The sequence below is a fragment of the Lissotriton vulgaris genome, unplaced genomic scaffold (genome assembly GCF_964263255.1).
Source record: "Lissotriton vulgaris unplaced genomic scaffold, aLisVul1.2 SCAFFOLD_235, whole genome shotgun sequence".
NCBI classification, from domain to species: Eukaryota; Metazoa; Chordata; class Amphibia; order Caudata; family Salamandridae; genus Lissotriton; species Lissotriton vulgaris.
In genome coordinates this window covers 1,954,308-1,972,496 of record NW_028253230.1, presented here as the reverse complement: position 1 = coordinate 1,972,496, position 18,189 = coordinate 1,954,308, and the positions used below count along the sequence as shown (strand labels likewise).

General features: G+C 44.1%; 1 protein-coding gene across 1 annotated transcript; it reads left to right on the top strand.

The window, feature by feature from the left end:
- The first annotated feature begins 532 nt into the window (after window positions 1-532).
- On the top strand, window positions 533-1,474 carry LOC147661110 (olfactory receptor 51G2-like). Its single transcript, XM_086951340.1, has one exon. The coding sequence runs from the start codon at window positions 533-535 to the stop codon at window positions 1,472-1,474; it is 942 nt and encodes a 313-aa protein (XP_086807466.1).
- The last annotated feature ends 16,715 nt before the right edge of the window (window positions 1,475-18,189 follow it).

Sequence of the window (18,189 nt, the reverse complement as noted above, 5' to 3'; positions counted from 1 at the left end):
ACCCATGTAGATTTACTTATTTGTAAAGTTACCTTTGGGAATAGCCCCCACAAAATTACTTAAGCAGAGCAGACATCTGATGATGAAGATTCATTGTCACATTAGGTATGAAAATTAATTGCATTATGAGGTTTTTGGGTTGGAGCAACCCTACTGGTTTATTATTGGGCTGCAAAATCCTGCCATTGATTAGATTCTTTTGTTATCTGTCTCACTACTTGGAATGACAATTTGATGCATGTGAAGGTGTAATACAATTTACTGGAACTTTTCTTTGCTCTGTCCTTGTTTTTAAAGGAAATAATTTACAGAAATTGCTAATCAAACCAAAGTAGAAGCATTGGCTTTGTGGGTTGGGATTAATGTTATCTTATGTCGTGGTTCTTTGGCTCTTCCAGCACTAAACCTACATGGCATGGCTTGATGTAATGAAACATTTTCATATAGATTGAATGTAATTGTTTACTGATTAAAAATAAGGATTGTTTTGACTAAATGTATATATTTTAAACCACAGATCCAACAGTACATCATGCCAACTGTTAATTCCAGTGACATCAATCATCTATGGCTCAGACTGGCGGGATTTCCTGGGGCAGATGCTGCAAACCACGTAAACTTGTGGCTGTCTCTTGCTCTATGTTTCCTGTATCTTCTCTCCATTTTGGGAAACGGGATCATTTTGTTCATCATAAAAGTAGACAACCAGCTCAGAGAGCCCATGTACATTTTTCTTTCTATGCTTGCAATTAATGATCTTTGCTTGACTCTCGCTACATTATCCACAACGCTCAACGTGTTCTTATTTGACTCCAGGACAATCCACTTCTTTGCCTGCTTGACTCAGCTCTTCTTTATACACATGCTTTGTGCCATGGAATCTTCCATTTTGGTGGCCATGGCCTTTGACCGGTTTGTAGCCATATGTAACCCTCTGAGATATGCATCAATATTGTATCCCAAAATTTCCAAGATCGGACTGGTGGCTCTGATAAGATGCTTTTGCCTTCATTTCCCTGTACCATTTTTGTTGAAAATTCTTCCATACTGCGATAAACATGCTCTCTCTTATTCCTTCTGCTACCAAACTGATGTCATGAAACTGGCATGCGCGGATCCTACCATTACTAGTACATACAGCTTGGCAGTCGTACTCACCACATATCCCGTTGATGCAGTGCTTATTCTTCTTTCATATGGGCTCATCCTGAAGGCTGTTCTTAGCAGAGCAGGGCAAGCAGAATGCTTGAAGGCACTGAACACCTGTGTGAGCCACATCTGTATTGTTCTCCTGTTTTACATCCCGCTGATCACTTTGTCGTTAGTCAGCAGGTATGCACAGACAGATTCAATTATTGCACGATTCCTGTTGGGTGGCATTTTGCTTGTAGTACCACCAGCTCTGAACCCAATGATCTACAGCATAAAAACTAAACAGATCCGAAACTCTATTCGCACAAATTTTGGGGCATGAAACGCGAAATGTTGAATTCCTTCCATGACCATGTACATTATCTTGAAACATCTTAACCTTGCATTATTTCACCATGCTCTCAGCTGGGTGTTGTATATACATCTACAAGCAGATGAATATATCAACTATAGCAACAATTATACTGGATAAAAGTGCAATTGAATTACATAGGACTTTGGAAGGGCAGAGATGGTGAATTCCTAATTAAATGTGTCTCCTTCTATTACTGGCTGAATTACTAATTTTAATCAGGAAATGCAGATGATTTGTGTTTCAGCAGAGAAACTTGTCAGGCATATCCAGGCTTTTCTTTTTAAAATATTCAAAAGAAACAGAGAGCATAAAAATGAAGAGAGATACAGAGCTATATATATAAATAACGAGAGACAGGAAGTGAGAAAGAGAAAAAGAGAGTGAGGGATGTGAAGGAAAGAAAAGAGGAGATAGGCATAAAATGAACAGAAAATAGTGTGGACGAGAGGGATAGAAGACGATACATATGTATGTATGTATGTATGTATGTATGTTCTTATATAGCGCTCGACTTACCCTAGGGCATCTCGGCGCTTGCATTGGGAACCCGTCCTGGCTTTTCCCTGTGAGATAACCCGAAATGGGCATCCCCAAGGTGAAAGCCAGGCATCCCGCCGCGGGGGGGGGGGGGGGGGGGCCGTAGTGGAGATTAACCCCTCCGCTGCGGCGGCTATTCCGCCGCAGCACTAAGGGGGTAGGGCTGCCACCCGGCGGTCACGTGCTTGTGACGGAACCGCTCCGTCACGGCTGAGCTGTGCTTGTGACGGAACGGTTCCGTCACGAACACGCCCGCTCAATGGAACGCGCCGCGCAGGCGCGAAATCAGCGCCGCACAGGCCGTGACGGAACCGTTCTGTCACAAGCACAGCTCACCCAAGGCTTGTGACGGAACGGTTCCATCACAAGCATGCAAGGGGTTAAGCAAGCTATTGCCCAGAGTTGCAGAGTGTGAACCCGTGATTCGAGTAGGCACCGAAGTAAGAATTATCGAGTCCATGGACACTTGGGCTCAGACCCTGCCGCGTCGGGAATTGAACCCTGGTCCCGGGTCTGACCTCTGCTTCAGGGTATGCCTGCTCTAACCAGTGAGCCACACTTCTCATAGCGATGGAGCATACAAAGAAGAAGGTTATAGAGAGCAAAGGGAAGGCAAGGTGCAAGGAAGGAATTTATACTGAGAAAGAGGGCAAGCGAGCTAAAGCTGAAGAGAGAGAGAGAAAATGAATAATGAAAAAGATATTGAGACGTTGTCAGGCGATAGTTGGAGATGTAAAGAACAGTGCTGATGGACATGCAAATTGGCATATAGGGAAAACATAACAAGTGAAAATGTTGTGAAGATAGGAAGAGTGGGAGAAAGATGGATAATGGCAGAAAGAAAGAGGGACTTGCCAGAGCGAGTGGGAAAGACAAAAAGCAGAGAAAGGGAAAGCTGGAGAGATGCTGATTTACTTTGTATGAGAAATGTGAATTATGCTATGGTATTATTAAGTAGAATACATTTATGTCATTCAAGAAAGAAAAAGAGTTTGCAGGAACATAGCAATTGTCAAAATGTTCATTAATTTCTTGTTACTTGGAAGTAAACACCCAGCTTTCTGCAAAGACTAAATATGAGAATGGAAGAAAGGGGACAGAGAGTTTGAGGGAGTAAAGGGAGCTAGATAGAGTGTTGCTGGGGTCGATGAAACCCTTCATTAAGTAATTAGTGATTCTACATCTAGATGAAGTAGTGTAGCTTCTGCCATCCTTTTAGTGTGTGTCATTTTCTTTGGGAAAAGAAACTACTGTAAATCACTGCACAGCAAAGTGGTTAGACTATGGTATGAAGCAAAATAACAAAATCAGGTTTCCCCAGGGCTAGTAGTGCTCTTAGACTATCACTTAGTCATTTTACTATCAGCTCTTCCTGGCTCCAATCAGACTGCTTCCTTTCTAGCAGAACTGGCTGGTTAGCCACATGACTTTCTGCCTTAATTCTGGGGATCCAGCAACAAGTTAGAAGTGTGTGGGGAGTCTACGGATGAGGATGGTAGTGATTTCTGAAATTCTCTACTTATTAAACAAATATCTCAATTCAGCAGAAAAATATATAACTACAGATAATAATGTTAGTTCCAGCCTGTTGTCCTTTAACCAGTTGGATCTGTGTGTATAAAGTATCTTCTGTCCATCAAGTTCAGATACTAAACCTATCAGTGATGCTGTAACTATTTTCAGAATACCAAACAAAATTACTTCAGCGAAGGTGAGGTACTTTGTAGAGAAACAAGATGCTTTGCCAAAATTAGCATTTTAGGTGGTTTACTATAAGTGGCGGCGGGTGACATTTACACGCCCAGTTTGCTCACTTCTCTTTGCCTGAAGTAAACTTTCCTTTCTAATATACTTTTTCTGTAATCTCTTCTCACCTTCAAGTACGGCACAGGACTGTGCTTTACTACAAACCAAAATGTTTGTTGTCAAAATGTATTCCAAGTTGTAAACACTTGTTATATTTTATAAATAAATCCCTTGCCCGGCTGGGCAAAGGAAGAGTATATAGTAGCCTATTGTGGTCTATATAACATCAGTGTGAAATATTACTCTAGGCTTAGGACCTTTGTTTTCGTAAATTAACTGATACCCATGGTCCATAGCCACCTAGTGGGACCCCTTGTTTTGAGAAAAAACTTGAGCGCAATCGCTGGATTGCAGGGGTTTCTATAAACCTTCAAACCTCGTCATACGAGGACGGCCACCCTAGTGCCATAGTACACCCATCTTTACTTTCTTCACCACTTATCTATAACTCTCTCACCCTTTAAGAGATGTCAACCCATGTTCTACTGTATACTGCCGATTACATTAAGCACTTATGCTCTAGGCCCTCTCTATTATCTGACACTCCAGATGTCCCAACAACGACTAACAGTTCCCTACCTGACCAACTCGAAAAATTGAAAAAGAAACAGGTTCGCCTACAATTAATGGTGTTAATGCTAACAGACTACTTAAAAGCTGAGGTCATACCAGTCGGTCTCCAGGTCCGAAACATCCCAGGTATTTTTACGGACAATCCAAAGTACACATCTAACTTCAGTTACATTGGAACCACGTGCTCTAGGCACTGGCTCGCATTAGGCATAGACATAGCCACAGAAACATTGCAATCTTTAGAAACAGAAATTGCAGATGTACTAAAACAAATCATTGATTCAGATCCCACTGCGGAGTGCAAAAACCTACTTGACCAAGTAGAAAAGACGGTGGCTGATTTTCACCGAATTGAACAGAACAAGAAGTCTAATAAAATCAAGAAAGACATAAAAACATACAGTATTGAAAACACCTACCCCTACCTACAAAAAGATTTTTACACCAACAAACCACACTTTAATCCTAACAGTAGTCCCTGGGTTAGATACAATAAACGTCAAAACCTGGTAGGTTTCTCTGATACATCTGGAGACTCCTCTGACAGTTCAGACCCAGGCGAAGGAGGAAGTAACCCCAGGCGAGGTGGTGGTGCCCAGTCTAATTTTTTATCCAGGGGCCAACCGAATACTCCTCAACGAGGACGGGTGAAGAAACCACAACGATGGTTCAATGCACCCGGCGAACGCAAGACAAGGAACAATTTCTACCAATGGTAGAACACACAACCAATGTCGAACCGCCATCTGAGATAATTCCCATTTTTAATCTATCTCAGCACATGCTGCAGGGCCCTGAACTTGAACTCCTTAAAAAAGGACTTTCCTTTGTACCTACCATTCGCCCCAACTTCATGGAGCTACAGACTGAGTTACTGAAATTTTTCAGACTGATTCGTCTTAAAGCCTTTTTCCAGCTGCACCCCACACCTTCCATCAGTTCCAACACACCTTTCCGCCCACCTTCCACCTTCTCACCCACAGCTAGTATGATCCCATCTGAAATTATAACCTTTGAAAAACTAGTCAGAAAAGATTTGGCTGAACTAGAGAAGCAAAAACTCTATATTCCGTATAATATCTCACGGCTTGAGAAAGATGCGATCAGCACGCTGAAAAGCAATTCGTCTCTCATAATAAAAAGTGCAGACAAAGGAAACAGAATTGTTTTACAGGATATTGACACTTACAAAAGGGAAGTCCTTCGCCAACTTGGTAACACTGATCATTATCAGCGTCTACCCGGGAACCCCACTAAAGATATCCAGGCTATAATATTAAAACTTACAACGGACGCACGAACTGAAGGCTATCTGAGTAAAAAAGAACACTGCTTTCTCAATGTGAAAAGCCCACGCCTACCTGTGATATATACTCTGCCTAAAGTCCATAAGAACATCGACAAACCCCCAGGCAGACCAAATGTCTCAGCCTGTGGTTCGATTTTGGAACCCCTGGGTGCCTACGTGGACTTCTTCATAAAAGAGTTTGTGCCAACTACAGCCTGCTATGTAAGGGATAGCATGGCGATGATAAACCTGATAGAACATTACCTCTTTGATCCAGCCATCAATACATTATGTACTATGGATGTAGAGTCGCTCTACACGAACATCCCTCAGACAGCGGCTCTTCTAGTCATCCAAAGAACACTGGACTCACGGCCTCGCCCTCACAGGGTCCCTACAATCTTTATTCTCCAGTTGCTTGAAGTATGCCTATCTAAGAATGTCTTTACCTTTGATGGCGCATACTATCAACAAATAAAGGGGACTTCTATGGGGGCAATTTTTGTCCCCAACCTGGCCATTCTGTTCATGGATGCACTGGAAAATGCCTCTATCCTGACTGACAGTAACCCATTCTTCACAGGAATATCACTGTGGCGTCGTTACATAGACAACATTTTTTTAGTCTGGAACCTTGACATTACCACACTGAACCTGTTTCTCCACTGGCTCAACAACAATTGTGCAGACTTAACCTTTACTCTGACTCACGACAAAACACAAATTGCTTTCCTAGACTTAACAATTTATCACAATGAAGGCGAGTTGCTAACACGCCTTTACAGAAAGCCCACAGAGCGGACACTCTGCTAAGCTACAATAGCAATCACCCGAGAGCTCTGAAAGACTCATTGCCCTACTCTCAATTTTTAAGAATAAGGCGCAATTGCTCGAACAAAATAGACTACTTCAGAGAAGCCAATGTCCTGGCCAACAAATTAAAAACACATGGCTACCCAAGAAGATTAGTTAAAGCAGCGTCCAAAAGGGCTTGGTACTGCCCACGCGAAGTTCTGTTAACACCAAAGACATGGGATAATACAGAAAGAATAGCCTGTGTAACCACCTTCTGCCCAGTGTCCAATAAAATCCGCAAGTCCATTCTCAGACATTGGCCAACCATAAACGCAGGCCCGGTCAATCTAGAGAGACCACTCTTTGCCTTCCGAAAAAATAAAAATTTGAGAGATCACCTGGTCAGGGCAGCTTTACCAGCCCCCACTCCCAGAGTAACTATAGACTCTAACTGTGGGTTACCACCATTGTTGGGGCATGTGAAATGTGGCCACTGCACTGTCTGTGAATACACAATTGAGGCATGTAATCTCTGTCATAATGGCATCAACTTCAAAATGAAATCTGTCACTAATTGTAACACCTGCAATGTTATGTATGCGATAATCTGTCTGTGCCAGAAGATGTATGTAGGACAAACCAGCCAAAAAGCAAAGACACGCATCTGCCAACATCAGAGCAAATTCAGATGTGGAACGCCCAATGCTCCGTTGGTTGAACACTTCTCAGAGCTAAACCACACTGCAGATGACATTCAATGGACAATCCTCAAAGCTATCAAGCTGCCACAAAGAGGAGAAAACCTGTCTCAACTCTTAAACAGAGAAGAACGTAAGTCCATAATCCAGTTCAACACTATCCGGACTGGACTAAACAAGAGTGAGGACTGGACAAACCTTCTCTAGCTGGAACACTTGCCATAAACAATGCCTCACACTATGCCGAATGTGTCAACAAGCTGTGAATGATGTGCTCTCCCCACAAAATTGCAGAGCCTCCTATGAGATATTGTATGTAATGTGCATAATGTAATCTGTTACCATCACATAATTCACTATGTGTCACATGCGCCGTACTTTAGGCACCTGTCGTTCGTCCCCTATCGCTTGGTCCAGCACTTCCGCCGCTTGTAGGCCGCACTGTAATCATTGTTACATTTTAACAAAAAAAATTTGTATTCACTTCCACTTGCGCCGTGTCTAAATCCTGCACTCCCTTGTGAACTACTCACTACCAATGCCCCACTCCAAGGTGGCCAACCCATCACCTTCAGCCATCTATGGCCCTCCCGAAACGCCCCGATCACGTGACTGGGGTCACATGATTCTGCATTCTTTACCCAAGATGGCGCGCCCACTCTCCAGGAAGCAGCTCACTTGGGGAAGCACCAGTGGACCCACAACGTAGCCGACCGCCTCGGATATCATTCCTTCAATCGGTAAGAACCCTATCCGTAGGTTAGATGATGACCGCTTGTCGACCACCGAGCCTCCAACTTAACCTATTCTCCCTCTCCACAGCGGATCGTGTATTCTACCGACCGTCACCTTAAGACAGAGCCGCCACACGGACCTGTCGTGACATCATACACCGATCCACAATCGGTAAGTTATTGGTACACAAGCTCTTGGTCCTCCGCCCATCGGTCCTCTAATGCCCTTGGTCCTCTAATGCCTTCACCTCTCTTTTCCAGCGGATCATAACTGATACGCTCCCCACCCTGTATCCAACATCACGCGCTTCCTCAACAATATACAAAGCCGTGCCATTCAGGACAACTCCTGCATGTATGGTATGTTTTAGCTCAAGACCCATATCTTACTCCTCGAACCTGGCAAACCACCTTTTTAACCTCCGTTTAATTCCTATGTCTAGCGCCAGCAGTTATTTACGCCCAGCGCCGGAGCCAACCCTCCTCTGCCCGTAAACCAGTTACCTCATATCGTTGCAGAGGTAAGCAGCGATTTATCCGCCCCAGAGGCGATCACGTTCCCACCCCAGGACTCACTTGTTTACCTGACACCAACACTATGTAATTGCACACGCTGCTTTCCTCCTCACTCCCACGGAGGGAGCAGCCACTCACCTATAACCGCCCTCACCCTGGCACAATGCTCCCACGTATCACGCCACAGCCAACAGGAATGACTCCAGTACTTTTGTCGACCCGTGTAAAACCTCCTGCACGACTGAAATTAGTGCCCACATAACCGAGGGCACCGAGCACTAGTACTTCGCTCCAGTACACCTTATCTAAATAACACGCCTGCTGGCATCTTCACTGCACTGCGATTCCGAATTGTGTAAGTATCTAATGTGGCTCAGTTGACCTCTAATTTCAGCACCAGAAAGCAACCTAATTTCTATTGCTTCTCTGTTTTTTCCCTGTTTTCTTCCCTAACAGGCGTACATACTGTTGTACCAGGCAATATAATTTCTAAATCCTGAAGATGATCCCTTTATAATTTGAGCCCGGGATCGAAACGCCGTCGACTCTTTTTTGTAGACATACAGCTAATTAATGTATACTACTGTTTGTATGTGCTACTCTGGGAATTACTGTCAAATTTGATGTAAAACAGTGCCCAGTTTGCTCACTTCTCTTTGCCTGAAGTAAACTTTCCTTTCTATTATACGTTTTCTTTAATCTCTTCTCACCTTCAAGTACGGCACAGGACTGTGCTTTACTGCAAACCAAAATGTTTGTTGTCAAAATGTATTCCAAGTTGTAAACACTTGTTATATTTTACAAATAAATCCCTTGCCCGGCTGGGCAAAGGAAGAGTATATAGTAGCCTATTGTGGTCTATATAACATCGGTGGGAAATATTACTCTAGGCTTAGGACCTTTGTTTTCGTAAATTAACTGATACCCATGGTCCATAGCCACCTAGTGGGTCCCCCTTATTGTGAGAAAAAATTTGAAAGTGACGAGGCATAAAAGGTCGGGATGAGTGTCCTGTGGCAAGCGAGCAAGCCCAAGTGTCATAAGAAGGGTTCGGGGGATTGTTCCTCTTGGGAAATAAAAAAAAGAAGAGTGGGCAAATGGTGCGTTTTCAAGCACATTTTCGAAAGCAAGGAGCTTAATAAAGCAATTGTGACTATTGTTCTTTGTGCACTCCACCCTGCTTCTTAAAATACCCTAACCCTGGTATTACATCACCACAACATTTCAAGTGCGAATCTAAAATGACTGGCTGATAAAGTGCTGGCATGTACTAGTAGGATACCATCTGACACTTTATCATTCAGTTCCAAAAACATACATGGAAATTACATGCTTAAGGTCAAACAACGCTCAATTTTAATTGTTGCTGTTTCAGTTCTGACGATGCAAGCTTAATTTCCAGACTCTTTAATACCACTCTGTTTCAAATGCTTCGCTTTCAAAGAGTTAAACGTGAATGATGTTGATGTTTTCAATATATTATTACAAAGAGATTAGAATTTTGAGATGATTATAAAAATAAACTGGCAAGCCACCATATTATACTGTGTAAATGTATGTTACTGGCAGTATCAGTAGCGACCATACGCCAAAGTGTCCAAGTTGTGCACACCTTGTGATGCCTCCCTCCCTCTCCACACTTTTCTTCCCCTTTTTCAAGGCCTCACCGGGGTAGCATACATTCTCTGTCCTGCGCTGTGTAATAAATATTACTTTCAGACACTTGGTTCGGCCGTGCAAACACTCAGCAAGCCGAGGAGAGAGAGGGAGATAAAAAAAATGTTCATGGAAATAAATTGCTGTGTAAGTACTGCTGACTGAATTAAAACCTGCCAGAAAACCCCACACAGCTATCAGTAACCATGGGTCAGGAGAGTGAATTGAACATTGAATTCACCAGACAATGTACAAATAACAGTGTTTGCAAGTTCGGGCTGTAGCCTTGTCTAACGTTTCCTATGGAAAATAACATGGAGAAAGCACTTTTTGGGACCCTTCTTTTTTCTCAGGCCCGCTTGCCGAATTACGCCTAAACTTTCAGGATGGGAGCGGACTGGAAGGCCCCACGAGTTTTAAAAATGTTGCAAAGATTCATCATCCAGCGCCAAAGTTATTGGGAATAGAATGATGCAATTTTTCTATGGTAACTAGGTCCTAACTATAACTACCTACTGGTGATATATATCATACAATAGTTGACAGTGAAACCCTACAGCAGCTAGCACCTAACCTGCTATCCTCAAGGTTATAAAGAAGGAAAGTACTCTAAATACGTGTGCATGCTGTCTGAGCATCCACTGTCAAGGTGCAGTCCTCACTGGACTTAACAATGCTCAACATAAAAGAGCAATCGGTGCACCACCACATCAATAGTATAACAATTTACAAGGTCTGTAGCCAGAGTTTGTTCTTCAAGTCTTCTTTTTATTTAATGAACATATCATGCAACATGTAGTGCAGACCAGCCAACGCCTTTCGTCCAATACAATGGACTTCTTCAGGGTATATGCGAGTTCATCTTACATCAGGGGCCATTGTATCTGTGGCAAATGCAGATGATCAATGTATAATCAAATAACTGGAGATCAAACAGATCAATCACTCTGTGTATGGTATACATTAATTGCAAGTAGCAATGTCCTAGTATCAGATGCCGTAAATATAGGGTGAATCAAAAATTAAAAAACGCTGGGGAAAACCATACTTGAGATGGCCAAAAGCAGATAGAATCAACAGCTCAGCACCATAATAAGAGACGAAACTGAGTTCTTCAGTCTATAGTTGGAGAACAACCATCGCAATAGGGATTCCCACCCGCCACAGTAGGATGGTGGGTGGGTGGGTGGCGGTCAAATGGGGGGATTTGTCTTCCCTACAATGGTGGGGGTGCCTGCCAGGCACAGCGTAGGGATCACAATGTCCCTTTTCACCCACTGTTTCTTGTCGTATAACCTGTCATGAAAAGGCAGGTGGAAAGGGATGTTGGGGACCCGTAGTGGGACCATTCCCCCTGGCCCTCAGTTGTGGGTTTTGGGGCCAACTATGGTACCCCCTATATATCCTTGCACCATGTGGCAGGCAATGCATGGTGCCTTCCACGTAGAGCAGGGATACGTGCAGTGCCCCCTTTTAGTACTGCGGCATATGCTGCAGCCAGCAGCACCCGCTGCAAAACAAAATATAGGCATTGTGACCGCCGTTATGGCGATCACATCCTAATGCCTACGGCAGGACCGCCGACAACCTGTTGGGTTGTCTCATTTATAAAAGGATGGTGGTCGGTCATCCTAATCAGCCCCTTGGTCATTGTTGGGGGATTCAGAAGTGCCCATATGGAGATAAACTGTGAAAAAAATGGTTGTAGTTTTTTTCAGCAGGACACGTAAAAAAAACAAAGAAAACGCTGGCTGGTGTTGATTATTTAAAATTATTATGACCCCGGGGACAAGTTACAACTCGGAGGGTCATCATTTTTTTATATTTGGGAAGGGGGGCATGAGTCGGGCCCTCTTGCGGAGCAACTCTTGGACTCCAGGTGCCTTATCCCCTGGGGCCAAATACAAATATAGGGGGAGAGTCGCATCTGTCCTCCCTTCTGAGCCACTATTGGGCCTTGGTGACAATTTGTGAAAAAGAAAAGGGAGGAAGTATACAGCCCCCTCTCCCTGAACCACTCTTGGGCTCCAGAGATCCCGTCCCTAGAGGCAAAATGTATTGACCTTTGGAATACCATCCTCCCAGAGCTAATACTATGTAGAGTCCCAGGAAACCCACCCTTAAAACACTGTGATTTTCTGCCCGGGGAGAGTGTAGCTTATTCTGCCCACACCCAGCTGGGAATGGAACTCAATTTTTCTCCCACCCGAGATTTGGAGCCAAGCGGTGGGAGAAAATGAAAGGTGCCACTCAATATGGTGCTGGCTGGTGAACTGATTGGGGCCACAGGGGCCTAACGGCTACCTCATCAGCCCCAATGTGTCCTGCAGTGTGCTTGATCCAGGTAGACATCTGGACACGCACTTAATGTAAATAGGCTGTCTTCCACCATCACACACAATGTGTGCCAGCTGGGACTGCTGGGGCCCTAGGGCTATCATCACAGCCCCCAAATAAATGTAACCATTTGGGAGTCATTGGTGTCCCGGATGGGCAATGGAAAACTAACAAAAACATTTCTTTTTTTAGAAAGTGAAAAACAAATGAGCAGCTGGAGGGTCGTTTATTATGTACTATTCCTTGAAGTAGTGCCCCGTAATGCCCTGTGAGGGCCATTTACATGTTTTGTTTTTAGCTTTGTGATGTCCCTAGAGAGGGCAGGCGCACCACCTAGCTTTTTCTTAATGTTGTGGGGGACTACGTGAACTGCAGCCGTCCCTAGCCATATTAATAAAAAGCAGTAAGTCTTCTGGGCCATTACATCCATGACCCCAGTACAACTTACCATCACTTTTTAATTCACTCCTAAGTGGAGCTCCATGCTCTTAAAATGAATTGCAAGGCTCTCTAGTGGTTGTTTTTATGATTGCCTTATGTGGGCTGAAAATGGTAAAGTTGTTTATCTATATATTTTTTAAATGCCTTTGAGGAGAGTCTGATGTGGATTGAGAAGTGTGAGCATACCCCAGTGTAGAAAGAACATCAGACTGTAACTATTTTTCCCTGGGTGATAGGTGACAATAAAATATAACACACTAAAGAAATGCAGCAATCACATTTGATAGGGGTGAGAGCCCTATCGGAGCTTAAGAATTGTACATTTTTATGATCTGGGAATATTTTGACTATATGTGTAGCCCCCGGTCGGTAATGCCTCCATTCAGTGGGCACCAGTTTCATGGTCAGAAGTTCTCTTGAAGCCAACATCTAGTTTTGATCCGCAGGAAGAGGTTTTTGGAAGAAAAGTCTATGACATGCATGCGGCCAGCTGAATGATTGACACTTTTTTTAGGTGCTTTGTTACAGGTAATACTATTTTTGAAAAGTGCTGGATGAAATGATGATAACAATTGGTGAAGCCAAGTATCTGTTGCTTTTCCTTGACATCTGTTGGAGTTGGCCAATTGGTGATGGATTTCTACTTTTTTGGGGTCCATAGGGATGCCTGTTGTAGATAAGTGATATCCAATAAACTGTATTGACTGTACATTGATGGAACATGTGTTTAATTTTGCAAAGAGAGCGCTTTCCCTAAGGTGCTGCAAGACGGCACGTACATGCTGTACATTTTCTTGTTCTGATTTTAAGTGAATCAGAATGTCATATATGTTGATGATGCAAAAGACAAACAATTGACGAACAGAATGCAGAACAAATAAAAACATTCACCCCAAGTCATGAGATCTGGGTTAAATTCATCACTCTTTTGCTCACCAAGCCACCCCGAACATGCAAATCAGTCTTGATCATGTGCCTCATGGGGACAGTCCAGCACAAACTGCCAAGCCAGGTCCTCCCTGGACCGGAAACAAGCATCCTAGGACCGGTTTCGGGGTTTCACCCCTCTTCAGCCAGGATAACTTGATTCCAGTGGCACAGTGAGCCCAGGATCCACGTCTGGGAATACCTGGCGCACTTTGGGCGAGAAAGCAAAAAGACACTCAATTGATGGACGGAATGCAGAACAAATCAAAACATACACCCCCAGTCAAGAGATCTGGGTTAAATCTATCGTTCTTTTGCTCATCATACCACCCCAGTTTAGACCTGGCCATATACAAATCAGTCTTGACCCTGTGCCTCATGCGAACAGTCCAGCCTGAACTGCCAAGCCAGGTCCTCCCTAGACTGGAAAAAAGAATCCTAGGACTCGTTTCAGGGTTTCACCCCTCTTCAGCCAGGATAGCTTGATTCCAGTGGCACAGTGAGCCCAGGACACACATCTGGCATACCTGGCGCACTTAGGGCGAGAAAGCAAAAGACACACAATTAATGGACGGAAAGCAGAACAAAGCAAAACATTCAACCACAGTCAAGAGATCTGAGTTAAATCCATCATTTTTTCCCTCACTATGCCACCCCTGTTTAGACCTGGCCATATGCAAATCAGTTTTGACCCTGTGCCTCATGGGAACAGTCCAGCCCAAATTGCCAAGCCAGGTCCTCCCTGGACTGGAAACAAGCATCCTAGGACCGGTTTCAGAGTTTCACCCATCGTCAGCCAGGGTAGGTGATTCCAGTGGCACAGTGAGCCCAGGAGCCATGTCTGGCATACCTGCCGCACTTAGGTCGAAAAAGCAAAAGACACACAATTTATGGACCGAACGCAGAACATATCAAAACATTCACCCCAGTAAAGAGATCTGGGTTAAATCCATCATTCTTTTGCTCACCATGCCACCCCAGTTTAGACCTCGCCATATGGAAATCAATCTTGACCCTGTGCCTCATGGGAACTGTCAAGCCGGAACTGCCAAGCCAGGTCCTACCTGGACCTGAAACAAGCATCCTAGGACCGGTTTTGGGGTTTCACCCCTCTTCAGCCAGGATAGCTTGATTCGAGTGACACAGTGAGCCCAGGACCCACCTTTGGGCATACCTGGCACTTTTAGGGTGAGAAAGCCAAAGACACACAACTGATGGAGAGAATGCAGAACAAATCAAAACATTCACCCCCAGTCAAGAGAGCTGGGTTAAATCCATCATTCTTTTGCTCACCATGCCACCCCAGTTTAGACATGGCCATATGCAAATCAGTCTTGACAGTGTGCCTCATGGGAACAGTCCAGCCTGAACTGCAAAGCCAGGTCCGCCCTGGACCAGAAACAAGCATCCTAGGATGGTTTTGGGGTTTCACCCCTCTTCAGCCAGGACAGTTTGATTTGAGTGGCACAGTGAGCCCAGGACCCACCTCTGGGCATACCTGGCGCTTTTAGGGTGAGAAAGCAAAAGACACACAACTGATGGACGGAATGCAGAACAAATCAAAACATTCGCCCCCAGTCAAGAGAGCTGGGTTAAATCCATCATTTTTTTGCTCACCATGCCACACCAGTTTAGACATGGCCATATGCAAATCAGTCTTGACAGTGTGTCTCATGGGAACAGTCCAGCCTGAACTGCAAAGCCAGGTCCTCCCTGGACCAGAAACAAGCATCCTAGGATGGTTTTGGGGTTTCACCCATCTTCAGCCAGGATAGCTTGATTCCAGTGGCACAGTGAGCCCGGGACCCACGTCTGGGCACACCTGGCACACATAGGGCGAGAAAGCAAAAGATACACATTTGCATTTAGCTGTGTCCGAACTGGGTTGGCAAAGTGAGCTAAAGAATGATGATGGATTCAACCCAGATCTGTGACTGGGGGTTAGTATTTGAAAAGTTTCAGTGCTCTGTCCATCATCTAATTATGTTTGCTTTGTTTGCCCTAAGTTGGCAGGGTATGCCCAGATGTGGGTCCCTTGCTCACTTTGCCACTGGATTCAAGCTAGCGTGGCTGATGAGGGCTGTTATGGATGCTTGTTTCCAGTCCAGGGAAGACATGGCTTGGCAGTTTGAGCTGGACTATTCCCATGAGGCACAGGGTCAATAATGATTTGTATATAGCTGTGTCTGAACTGTGGTGGCAAAGTGAGCTAAAGAATGATGATGGATTCAACCCAGATCTGTGACTGGGGGTGAGTGTCTGAAAAGTTTCAGCGCTCCGTCCATCATCTCCTTGTGTCTGTATATGTCGATGATTGCACAAACATCCAAAAACTCCCTCAAGACCTCAGTAATGGAACATGAAGTGTTGCCATAGCCTTACATAGCCCGAGGGGCATAACACTATACTCAAACAGCCCAAACTTCGTCCTAAAGGTGGTTTTCCATGTAGCCCCTTCTTGTACACAAATTAAGTGATAAGCTCCCAATAAATGTTGTTTCTTGTAAATGGTGGAATTTCTGACGTAATCAAGTAGTACCGGAATTAACAGGAGAGGATTGCAGATCTTAATATTCACCTTATTGAACACCCTATAATCTACACAACCCCTCAGCTCCCCATTCTTCTTTGGTACAAAGAAGAGTGGGGAAGACAAATGTAACATGGAGTGGTGGATAAAACCTATCCCAAGTAGTTCATCCAGATATTTGCGTAGACATTGAGTTTCAGGTTCTGTCAATGTGTAAACTTTGCTCCCGGGAGGAGATCTATGCAGCAACCAAAGGCTCTTTGTGAGGGCAGTTGGGTAGCTTTCATGGGTTCAAAAACCCCTTGAAAATCATGGCATTCTTTAGGTAGTTTAAGGTTTTCTGTTCCTTGGACCAAGGCAAAATGGAGAGGTATATTCACCTCTGGGGCCTCTTGCTAGCAGGTAGTAGTGCAGAATTGTGAGTCCAAGGTTATGGTGCTGTGTACCCAATAGATATTTGGATTATGTTGTTCTAGACAAGGTACTCACAAAATTACCCCAAAGGTGGGAGTGTCTATTAGATCAAAGACAAGTCATTCAGTATGCTCATTATAGCACACTAAGGAGCAACTCACAAACGTAATCTAAGACAAAAGACTAACTTTATGACTTTTGGAATTCACAGAGATAATTTACAACTCGCATCTTTATGTCCGCAGTAGGGACAGAATCTCTGCACCTGGGCCGCACTCTATGCACCCAGGCAGTACTCTCTGGCTCGGGCTGTACTCTCTTGCTCAAACTGTACTCTCCGGATTGAGCAAACCTTTCTGGGATATGATGTAGTGTCTGGCCACACCTTTTTATCTGCCAAAACTGATTTCATGACCTTCTCTACCATTTATCACACGTTCCTAATGTTCCATTTTGTAAAAATTGCATTCTGTCCCATTGATTACACTTCACCCGGCCTGAGCAGGAGAGTACAGCTCGAGCCAGAGAGTACAGCCCAAGCCGGAGAGTATAGCCGGGGTAAGGAGTATGGCCTGGGTGCTGAGGTTCCGGTCCAACTGCGGACATGAAGATATGACTCATCCAAAAGTCATAAAGTTAGTGTTTTGTCTCAGATTACCTTTGTGAATTGGCCCCTAGGTTTAGAGGCTCTGTTTGAAAACAAATTAGTCCTGAAGACAACTTTGAACTACCTACTGCTCGCACAGGCTCAGGTCATTCTTTGGGAACTTTTGTGAGCTTGAGCTTGGCAGCTAGGATCAGATCAAAAGAAATATCTTTGGCCCCTGAGTCATGAAGAATGGATATTATGTGTCTCCGCTGTGGGGATAGGATTACTGTGATTCAGGTAGAAGATACCATGAAATTAGTGTTCCTACATTGTTCGGAAATTGTGAGATCCGTACAGCTTCTCTCAACAAGATGATATTCCTTCTGGTAGAGAGCCTTAGTTTTCCCTGTTCTTAATCGACCTCTACACTAGCTCAAACCCTACTCTTTTTTGGTATTGAAAAACATTCACTAGCAAAATTACGTTTCTGTTCCTCTTTAAATAGTGGACCCCTTATACCTACTATCGGCATAGGTTCAGTATCAAGAATCTTACTATGTGACTCCTTCTCGGTTTTGAGTCCAATTACTTTGGTATCACTGCAAAATCAGTCACCATTCTATCCCCCCAATCAGTGATCTAGCTTACCCACAAGGTAAATAAATTCTGCTTAATCATCAGGCAGGTCAACAATGTGCTAGAGGGAATTTTTATGGTAATTTCTTAACCCTCAATAGAATAAGGATGTTCTTTTCTGTTCTGGCCATCGTGTTTATGCCACCAGTCGATTGAAAGTAGTGATATAAGTCGTCAGGTATTTAGAACCTTGTCGTAGGTACAA

Coding starts and splice junctions, on each gene's coding strand:
- LOC147661110 (XM_086951340.1), top strand. CDS start 533: ATGCCAACTGTTAATTCCAGTGACATCAATCATCTATGGCTCAGACTG.